The sequence below is a fragment of the Podarcis cretensis genome (assembly GCF_951804945.1).
Source record: "Podarcis cretensis genome assembly, chromosome: 1".
Lineage (NCBI taxonomy): Eukaryota > Metazoa > Chordata > Lepidosauria > Squamata > Lacertidae > Podarcis > Podarcis cretensis.
In genome coordinates, this window is record NC_137170.1 from 47,358,806 (window position 1) to 47,370,367 (window position 11,562).

Consider the following 11,562-nt stretch of genomic DNA (forward strand, 5'->3'; position numbering starts at 1 on the left):
GAAATCCTCGTAGGCATTTTCTTCTGAGAGGGGAGCCCTGACTGCTCAGTGATAGCAGTACCTCCCTTGCGTTGCAGGAAGCGGCAGGATGAGGGTGGAGTGGGCTTTGCAAACCACCCCACACTACCCCCTGTCACTGCTGCTGCTGAAAACAAGAGAAATAAGCTTGTGGCATTTTTGGTCAGGTGTAAAGGTGGAGGTTTCACAGGGGGTGGCAGGGAGGTGGAGCTGGTGAGTGAAGCGAGCAACAGTGAGTAATTGTTATCATAGTCATCATCATCATCCCACTCTAGGTGGCTTCCAGCACATATAAAAACATAATAAAACATAGTCCAAGCTGCTTATATATACAAACACACACACACACAGTCTTTTAACCATCCTAGTTCCAAATGTTTTAGGGCTTTAACAGTGAGATCTAGGACTTTCAGTTGGACTCAAAACTGGTCCAGCAGTTGATCAAGTAGAAGAACTTACTCCAAAAGACCAGCTGCTGCATGCTGTCCCATCTGAAGTGTCCATGTCCTCTTCACAAGAAATGAGACAAACCAAATGACAGCTTGTTGCCTTTTAAGGGTAGCCTGTCACAGTGCACAGACTTGCAATGGGGGCAGTTAAACACCATAGGGAGCCATATCCCGTAGCCCAGCAGGGTGGCATAGCTCACCTGCCTTATGAAAGCCAAGCGTCTGCTTTCATCCTTTCAGTGATTTGCACTTTTCCAGCAGGAACATGGCCATTCAGGCCTGTTGTTGCTGCTGCTATCCCTCTTTATGGTCTCTGTTCACACAGCCTTTGCCTTGAGCCCAGCTGCCCACAGCACTTAGGTGCACCATGCCATCCCCTGTCACAAGTCCCTTCCTATTCCCCTTCACCTCTAGCTCCTTATCTCTTCCTTCCTTTCCCTTACATGCTGTATCTGCTGGCTCTAAGCACACTCAACTCACACTCAGCTTTTAACCCTTTCTTAGCTTCTTAAATTGCCTGTGGCTGTGTTAACCACAGCCCCCTTTCCTCTACCTTGAGCTTTCCTTCCAGGTCTTGTTCTTCCTCTGGACCCCACTTCTGGCTGGCTCTATCCACTCATGACCCGCATATCCCCATAAGAAGATGCCTGAGGTGGGCCACTTCACTACACCGGGTGTAGTGGTAGGGTTGGCTCTGAGGTTGATTCTGATGGCTCCTGCAGCTCCTTCAAAAGCCTTCTGTTCTTGGCCCAGTTCTGATAAACTTAGCTTTCATGTGAGATGGGAGGAGTGAGTCTGCCCTCCCTGTTCACAATGAAAGCATTTCTCACTTGCTGTTTATGCATGAGCATCTCACTAGCAAAGTACCTATATGCAAAAAAATCCAACTTGTATCGGCTTAAACCAAATTATTTGCAACTACAGATGTTAATTATTTTGTGCAGAGCTCCTACACCTATTGGATACCCATACCTGGATATCTGGCAGGCCTAGAGGTGTTCATGGTGGGTTGCGTCAGCAGCCACAATCTGCTCTCCCACCTTATGCAGCAGGAAATTTATTAGAACTGGTAAAAAGTATTACAGTGGTACCTCGGGTTACATACGCTTCAGGTTACATACGCTTCAGGTTACAGACTCCGCTAACCCAGAAATATTACTTCGGGTTAAGAACTTTGCTTCAGGATGAGAACAGAAATCGCGCAACGGCGGTGCAGCGGCAGCAGGAGGCCCCATTAGCTAAAGTGGTGCTTCAGGTTAAGAGCAGTTTCAGGTTAAGAACAGACCTCCAGAATGAATTAAGTTCTTAACCCGAGGTACCACTGTATCTGGGAACAGGATTTTACATAGTGCGCTCTTTCAGTCACTCAGACAATCTCCCACCCCCCCTGCAGCCAAAACCTGGCTTCTCTTTGAATGTCTATTTACAGCCTGAAAACCTCTCTTCTTTCACTTATCAGGATTTAATTTATGTTGCCATCCATCTTTCAAGTGAATGCTAATTGTTCATATTGCTAATACGTAGTAGTTAAGTGGTGCCTTTGTACGCAGGGAGGAGGCAGGGAAAGCCAGAATGCCAGAGCTGTCCACTCCCTAAGTTGGGTGCGTGTTGTGAATCAGATCTGACAGGTCCACAAGGTCACAAGGTCTGGACTTCAAGAATCCTCTCTGTATGGCTCTTGGGAAGGGAAGTGGGGGTGTGTGTTAATCCATATGACTAATCTGCAGCCTTCTGAAATGGCCGGAAAGGCCAAACGCATGGTAAATGGCAGGCCGTGATTATTTCCTTAGCTACATGGGAAAGAAATGCAAGAAGCCCAGTTTAATGAATGCAAAACAAATACAGAATAGGTTGTGACATGTGGGGTGGTGGAAGATAGATCATTGCCACAGTACAGGGTTCTTGCTTATTTCCTTCCTTCTAGTTCATCCATGTCTTCTGTTCAAGCATCTCTTCACAGCAGTATCTGTGGTAATAATGGGCTGGTGCGGAATCTGCCAAAATCAGATATAGATTTGCTGTCTGACGTCAGCTGCTGGAAGAAAAACATTCCTTCCTCTTTCTATCCCCCACTCTGGCCACTGTGGATGTCTAAAAAGTATATTTCCCAAGGACTCTGGAGAAAATGTTTGTCAGGGCATCCTAATTTGAACTGACTGGCTTCCAAAAGGTCTGCTTCATAAAACAACAGAGAGTCCAAAATGGGATGTTAAGTTTGCCCCATCTATACCATCCTTCAGGTACTTTGGATGCCAAAACCAGGGATTAGGCCTGGTTTTGGCACAGAAACTGCCTTCATCACCCTTTATGATTACCTCTGTTGGGAGAGAGAGACAGGGGAAATAATAATAATAATAATAATAATAATAATAATAATAATAATAATAATAATTTATTATTTATACCCCGCCCATCTGGCTGGGCCTCCCCAGCCACTCTGGGCGGCTTCCAAAAAAATATTAAAATACTATGATACATCAAACATTAAAAGCATCCCTAAACAGGGCTGCCTTCAGATGTCTTCTAAAATTAATGTGTCCCTATTAATTCTTCTCATCCTCTCAGCGGTTTTCGATACAATTGACCATGGTATCCTTCTGGAGGGATGAGTGGCAGCACATTGTGGTGGTTCTGGTCCTACTTGAATGGTTGTTTCCAGAGGATGATTCTTGGGGAGTGCTCTTTGGTCCCATGGAGCTTTCAATATGGGGTTCCTCAGGGTTCAGTTTATCTCCTATGCTGCTTAACAGCTACATGAAACTGCTGAGTGGGGTTATCCAGAGTTTTGGAGTACACTGTCAGCAATATGTTGATGTCACCCAGCTCTCCTTCTTCTTTACGTCTTCAGGTGTGGCAGTGGAGGTGCTGGACTGTTGTCTTGCCTTGGTAATGGACTGGATGAGAGTCAACAAAGTGAAGCTCAATCCAGATAAGACTGAGATAAGCATTAGTGGGTGTTTCTCTAGACCAGATGGGTGGGAGGTTGCCTGCTCTTGATTGTGCTACATTCCCTCTGAAGGAGCAGGCATGTAGTTTGAGGGTACTTTTGGATCCTTTGCTGTTGCTTGAGGCTCAAGTGGCCTCAGTGGTACAGAATGCCTTTCATCAGATTCAGCTGCTGGCCCAGCTATGCCTCTGTCTGGACAGGAATAGCTCAATTTCTGTCACCTATGCTCTGGTAACCTAGGTTAGATTACTGCAACATGTTATATGTAGGGCTGCCTCTGAAGACTGTTCAGAAACTTCAGCTGGTGCAGAATTCATTGGCCAGGTTGCTCACTGGAGCAATATGGTCTGAGCATATTACACTGATCCTGGCCTGACTGAACTGACTGCCAATTATTTTCTGGGCCCAATTAAAAGTCCTGTTTTTTACTTATAAAGCCTTAAACAGCTCAGGACCACAATAGCTCAAGGATCGCCTCTCCCCATATGAACCCACCCAGACCCTGCAATCATCGGAAGCCCTTCTTATGCCTCCTCCACAAGAGGTTCAGAGGGCAGCAACACAAGACCAGTCTTTAAATCGGCCTTTCCACTTCAAGAAATGGAGACAGCATGCTATTTTTGGAGTGTATAATATTTTTCATAAAAGTTTTTGCAAGGGTCTACAAAATAGTGAGTGTGACTATTCATACTGCATAGTCATAGATAGCTCCAACAATGCTAACTGCTCCTGATTTTTTGCCCTACTTTCTACTACTGTACTCTGGTTTTAAATATATTTATCCATTGTCATATTAGCAGCATTCTGTGCTTAATGCTACTGCCATCCCAACTGTTCATGGTAATATGCAGCATCTGAATGCACACTCTGTGCTGAAGAGTATGGCTAGCATATAGGACTCTCCTGCTAATAGAAGCTAGACACATTTCCGCATTGTGGAACTCAAGACCATAAAGTCCAATAAGAATTCCAGGAGGCCTGGGAATGCCTCATTTTACCCCACATACTTGGCATGGAATTTTTAATTGCTCCATATACAGGGAAAAGGGCAGCTGTAGCTGTTATTCTTTTTTTGTTTCTCAGTCCTATCATCCATTGTGCTCATTCGCCCCCAGTGGGACAAGCAGGTCTTCAAGTCTGCCATGCAAAAGTTAGTGCAGATGAGTAAAATGGGGGGGAGGGCACACACACCTGAGATCAGCCATGTATTTTCTGGTGATGCATCAGAAACTTTCTGTTCTTATCTGTAGTGTCAGGGGAGGGATGACAACCCTACTGGAAGCCATCTTGTAAATTACCTTGCATTGTGGTTGATTTGGACCAGGACAGATTAAAATAAAATAATATTGGAACCTCTCCGCTGATCAGCTGATGTCAGTTTTAGATCTGAAGCATAATTTGATACCTAGTCTCCAGAAATGGAAAACAAAATGATGCCTTTATCCCACTGAATCCCAAGCTACCCCCCATTTCCCATGCAAAATCTCCTTTGAAACTTCTTAACTTTTATTTTCATCTAAGCAGGAGGCTATGGATGAATAAATAAATCAAGACGGCTTCTCAGTGGGAGAGAAACTATTTGTTCCTCACACCAAGCACCAGCTATTTGGAATGTTGCATGAGGGACCTCCCCCCCCCCCCAGTGGTATTTTCTCCTTGGTCAATGGCAGGAAGTATATTTGAATGCAAAGAGTGTTTTCCCTTGCCTTCCTTGAGGAGGATGACAGCAGTGTCTTTTCACTGAACACAGTATCACATTATTGTTATGATTATTTACATTTTTATCCCACCTTCAGTCCATTTACCCCTCCTTCTGCTGGATGTTAAGGAAAGAGGAATACATATGTTGTTCTGAGGCAAAATATTCTATGTGTAGACCAGGTCTTCTAGACGGATCCCATAAACTGCACACTTTCCCTTCTACATTTGCTGGAAGGACAACGGTGACCTTTGCACCAAGAGAAGCTTCCCTTGTGAACTGAGGTGATTGCAAATCAGCTGGAGTGGAGGGGATAATCAGAGCAATTTCCAAGCCATTTGTGAAATCAGGCCACTACAAAGACTTACATCTTGAGCCAATGTTCTTAAAAACAGCAGCAGAGAAATGCAATGTTGGAAGCATCTGGGGGTGGGGGTGGGGGGTGGGGGTGGGGGTGGGGAAAGGCTCCTTTTGAATGAATGCGAAATGTCTTAAGTTTTGTGTAAGCTGCATCTGGATTGTCCTTCAGCACTCTGACCGATTTATTCTATGTCTTGTTTCAGTCCACACCTTTATTGTGTGCAAAGAATAAAAAAATAAAATAAATGTAATGTAATGGTCTGTGCAATGAACCATTCCCTTTGAAACCCACCCGCAATGACTTTCTCCATTTCTCATTAAATGTTGGGAATAAGCCAGCCGGAGGTGGACATGTCTCCAGCAGGGATTCAATCTCTCATTCTGTTAGCGCAAGGCGCTTCCAAGAAGCTTGTCTCCTCTCTGCCGTTTCTACTGCTCTTCCTTTCCCATTTATTAGCTGATGCAAATCTGTGGCTGCTTCTTTTTTTTTAATTTCTCATTTCTTGAATCCCACCTATTCCTTGCAAACTTGCTTTTGAACGGGGAAACAAGAGGCCACAAATCAGCTCTTTACACTTGAGAGATAGGGTAATAACAGGTGGCAAGACTAGAGGCAGCAGGAGCCTGGGATTCTGGTTGTCATGGAAACATGTCAGACCTGCAGAGAGATGAGCTCTGTCAGCAGTAGGGGGGGCGGGAAGGAACACGAGGCAGCTCAGTGCCACTTACCCTATAGGTTCAGACTGTATGTCAGCCACCCCTCTGAGGGATGAAGGCTTGGAAATATGTGGAAACAGGGAAACCAGATTCTGAACACAAGATTTGAACTGCAAAGAAGAGGGCTCAAGGGCGCAGGACAGAGAAGCTCTCGGCCTATGCCTCAAACAAAGAGCTTTTGTTTTCTCATAACTAAATGCAGGGGCTTCATTCTCCCCACTCTGCTTTTTTGACCTGAGGTGCCAGCACAAAGGACTATAGTGGCCTATAAGACTAGTGGCCTATAAGATGCAGAATAAGCAGATAACAAAAGTCTCATGCAGCCCATTGTATTATATTGTTATCCTTAATTGTTTTAAATAGCACTTTTATTTAACGTGAGCCAAGTGCTTGGCGATCTTTATTGTTATTTGCAAGCCTTACTGCACAGTCTCTTCCTGGCGCTGATGATAGATTTCCTGATTTGGGATGTGAATTGTCTTCTAGAGTAGTGTCATAAAGCTTAATTTAGAGTAAAAAAATAACTCCAGTTTAAATCAGTGCTGGCCTCCCTGCACACACCTCCCCCTTTGGTGGAGTTACAATATTTGCATCAAGAGGTTCAGCCATTAACACAGTCTCTGATGAACCTCTGCCACCAGGCAAAGACATTTTTATTTAGACAGGCCAGGCTGACTTGCCTGTGGTAATTGGTTTTAACACGTCACCTTTAGTCATTTTAAATGATAATTTATCTGCCTTGCTTTCAGTTTTGGATGTATATTTAATTACTATTTTATGTTTTACTAGTAGTATTTATATTATTGTTGTTTGCCATGTTGGGAGCACCTTTTTGGTGGAAAGGGAGGGTGCAAATCTTAAACAGTGAACAAATAAAACTGGCGATAGCACTAGAAAACATGTGGGGGCTGGGGAAAAGGTTCTGAAAGACAATCTCCACATTATTTAATTTAAAAAAAATATTGATGTATACTTCTGAGCAGAAGTTAAATTAAAACAGCACAAAATTATAATCGCACAAGACCTCACTGGAATATCCTAACTGGGATACTGGGCCATAAGGTTTTAGACTTTAGCCCTGAGGTCCAGCCTTAGTCACCGTTGGCAACATTTCCAGCATTAATGAGGTTCCAAGTACAAATAACCCTTCCCATCTGAAAATTTATCCAGCAGGCACATGGGGCCTTTACTTGTGAATGTGGTCTTATGAAAAATCCTTAAGTATGCTTAACATTGCAGTTTAAGAGTTAGTAAAAGGAGAAGATTAAACACCCAGGATTGTAAAGCTAGTCATCTACAAAGTTCTCAGGAGCACTTAGAAATGTGAAATGTTCTCAAAATTATTAAGGTATTGCTTAGCACACTTGGATGCCCTTAAAACTTGTTTAGCGGTAATTTGGAACGCCATTGGCTTTTGCTCTTTGACTTAAAAGAAAATGGGTTGGATCCAAATGTTCAGTTGAACTTAGGTTGCGTTGAAATATATTGGGCAAGTTAGTCGTAACTCAAGTCTCTTTGATTTCAATGAGAACTAAGTTGAATTAGCTTAAGATGCTTCCAGACTCAAAGGTGATGGGTTAATTTGCAAAGGTTGTTGAGATATTGCAAATGGGACGTTGGCAACAGGTGGGAATTGTGTTCACTTATTGGATCCCCCCCCCGCCCCTGAAAAGGTAAATCCAGATTACCAGGGGTCTGGGGGACACGGGATGGCATTTTAATGTCAATGATCTAGTGTGATTGCTGCAAAACACCGAAAAGCAACCTTATGTGCATGAGGCACACTAATTTCACAATAAATACTCACCAGGAATTGCTTGTAGTCTGATCCAGTCAATTTAATTTTCAGCCGTAGAGCACAGGAGTCATGGGGCACCCAGATACATGCACTGGGCAGTCTGAACTAGCTTTATTCCAGTTATTCTCTTTGTCAAATGTATTGTTCAAATCCATGTAGAGAAAAGAGTGAAAGTTGCATACTGCATGTCTCCTGGTTTAAGCAAGAATGTTTCTTACCTGCAGCCCAGAAAGGACCAGATGGGGCCATCATTTCCAATAACTACTGTGATTTCTGCCTTGGAGGATCTAACATGAATAAAAAAAGCGGACGACCAGAGGAACTTGTCTCATGTTCAGACTGTGGGCGATCTGGTAGGTGATTCCTTATTGTAACTTCCTGTGAGTGACTGACATGTGTAAATTCTTTTTTCTCTTACTTAGGAATTGTGGATTTATTGTTATATTTTCTTGTACAACTGGAGTTGGTTAGACATGTAGTTTTGGGTGGGCATTTTAAAAACCGTATATACAGATGAGATTTGTTCCCATTCAACTTGGATAATTATTTCCACTGCGCTCTCCTCTGTCTCTTTTTCTCTGTCTCTCTTACACGCACAAGCATACACACAATATTGCATAAGACTGAGGATGTGTGTCAAACATTTGCAGTGTAATACTACTGAAGAGGGTTTTTTTTTAAAAAAAATGCTTTTAATCTATGTGCGTCTTTTTTAATATAAATTGTGATCCTTTTATCATTATCATCTTGAGATTTGTCCAGCTCAGTTGTTAAGTTTGGGGATTGTATGGATGTTCTCATTCTACTTGGGGCGTTGTTTTTAACAAGGAAAAAATGAGTTTTTAACAATGTTTATTCCATTTTAAACTTGTTTCTATTTTTTTTTAGGGATTTGGGGGAATATAAACCCATGGGTTAAAATCATAAGGTTCAATCCAGTTAGTTCTTATGCACATGATTATGTGCATGCAGCCCTTTTCTGCGCAGGTTTTCACACATGTAGGGTTGCTGACTGATGGTGTGTGTTGGTGAAAGGAAACTCCCATGCACATAAGAGAGGTTGGGAGGATGTGGTGGGCATCTGTATAGTGTCTATAGTAACAAAAATCCTTGGAATTTGAAATCTGTTGCATTGATTCTGCTCCTGACATTAATTACATGGTAGGATAATCTACTTTTTGTTGTCCAAATAATGCAGAAACTTCTTCTAAAAACCAGTAGTCAACTTTTTATCAAAACCGGTGGGTCACAAAAACTGTCCCTACGTCTTCCAAACTCTGCTGGTGACAGCAGAATGCTATTTTGTGCTTTACAGAGAGTAAACAAAGCACAACAGATTTATGCTGCAATCCTGTACCCACTTTCCTGGACCCTAGTCGAGAGCAAGGGGGATTTTTAGCCCCCCCTCTGACCTGTCCCATATTTTGCCCGACCTATCCTTTATTTTAACCCGACCAAAGGTGGCAAACCTAGGCCCGTTCTGCATACATTTAAACATTACCGGTATATTGAATTACAAATACACACATACACCTGCTAGCTGAGGATAAGACTCCATGCTTATAATCAAGGAGGTCATTTATAGCACCAGCCCTACCATTAGGCTGAGTAAAGTGGCTGTCATAGGTAGCTGATTTTGAGTGTCATGAAATGGCAGAAAATTCTTGGTTATTTTCAGTGCTTTTTCCCCTGGAAAAACGGTATCAGTACTTCAAAGCTTCAGCCTCCCCAAGGCAACATGAGGCTGAGCCTCCATAGTACAACTGAACCAGTGCTTACTGCCAGAAAAAAAGCATTGGTTGTTTTATTTGACATTGTTGTACTTTCCTGGGACAGGAAGATGCAGCTGCAGGATTTTCTGCCTTAGGTGCCAAAATAACTTGACCGGCCTGAGGTATTGTGACTTGCAGTGTAGGGGGCAGTTGCTTCTCTGCCTCAGGCATCACAGTAATTTGGGCCAGCCTTGTAAAACATTAAAGCTTATGCCACAATAAATCTGTTAGTCTTTCAGATGTGTTCCTAGGTTCTGCTAGGAATATGCTTACCATTGGGATGAGTCAGCTAAAGTTGGATCCAAGTCTTCTGGGCTGTTTTTTTGTTTTTGTAGCCCCTGTCTTATACAGTGGTACCTCGGTTTACCAACTTAATCCGTTTCAGAAGTCTGTTCTTAAACCAAGGCACGCTTTCCCTAATGAGGCCTCCCGCCGCTGGTGCCCTTCCACTGTTCAGATTCCATTCTTAAAAAGGTAAAGGTACCCCTGCCCGTACGGGCCAGTCTTGACAGACTCTGGGGTTGTGCGCCCATCTCACTTAAGAAGCCAGGGGCCAGCGCTGTCCGGAGACATTTCCGGGTCACGTGGCCAGCGTGACATCGCTGCTCTGGCGAGCCAGAGCCGCACACGGAAACGCCGTTTACCTTCCCGCTGGTAAGCGGTCCCTATTTATCTACTTGCACCCGGAGGTGCTTTCAAAGTGCTAGGTTGGCAGGCGCTGGGACCGAGCAGCGGGAGCACACCCCGCCGCAGGGATTCGAACCGCCGACCTTTCGATTGGCAAGTCCTAGGCGCTGAGGCTTTAACCCACAGCGCCACCTGCGTCCCAATTCCATTCTTAGACCGAGCTAAAGATCACAAACCGGGACACTACTTCCGGTTTTGCGGAGTTTGTAAACGGAATAGTTCGTAAACAGGGCTGTTCTTAAACCGAGGTAACACTGTATTTCCAGCATCCCTAATTTTACATTATAATTTAGATATGAAGCTTTTTCTTATTCATTTATTTTTCATATTTGCAAACCACCTGCAGAATGTGACACTTAGACTTTCTAACTATAGAGTCCAGTATATTAGTATAAGCTACCATTGGAGGAGGGGGAGATGGATACTCCCGTAAATGGAATCCTTTTGCAAAGCAACTATTACTCAGTTTGAATTGTTTACCAGAGTCAGTTATCTGTTACACAGATGTCTGAGTCTGTATACAGCATGCTGGGTACAAGCACATACAGTCTGGGGGGCGCATCATTCTTAATTCTAACAAAAACCTTACTAATTTACCCATTGAAGAAACTTCTTTTATATGACAAAAGGAGACAGGTTAACTGCTTTGCCTGTATAGACATAGTAAAATCATTAAGTGTTACTATTTTACATGTATTTTCATCTTTGGGAATATGATTTGTACATCAGAACATTTTCTGATATTTGTACATCAGAATAGTTTCTTGATATCTACTTCCTTCATCTATTTGAAGTCATGCTAATTGGAATCACTGAACAAGAAACAATGGGGGTATTGTTGTTTCACTCTCCGAAGATGGATCCAGGAATATAGTGTATTCTGAAAATTGTGTCAAAGTTACATATTAGAAACCTTTCTTTCTTTGGATGAAATGCTTTAAAATGTTTAAAATTTGCCTTATCTGCCTTTTTATATATGTACATATATACAAAGAGAAACTTTACTAAGCTGGCAATATGTATTTACTTATTTACTAGTTCTGAAAAAGTTTTCCACTTTGTTTTACGAAAGAACTATACCACTTAGGAGAACAGGTGCAGAAAGATCAGGATGA

The 11,562-nt window shown here is 42.9% G+C and overlaps 1 protein-coding gene across 2 annotated transcripts in view; it reads left to right on the forward strand.

Moving 5' to 3' along the window:
* The window catches only part of DPF3 (double PHD fingers 3), a 182,529-nt gene that overhangs the window by 135,210 nt on the left and 35,757 nt on the right, over positions 1-11,562 (forward strand). For both annotated transcript variants that reach the window (XR_013842367.1, XM_079990451.1), the window contains exon 8: positions 8,213-8,341. Coding sequence is in view for 1 of the 2 variants with exons in the window: in XM_079990451.1 (XP_079846577.1) it covers positions 8,213-8,341 (129 nt within the window). In the remaining variant the exon portion in view is untranslated. The remainder of the gene's footprint in view (positions 1-8,212; positions 8,342-11,562) is intronic.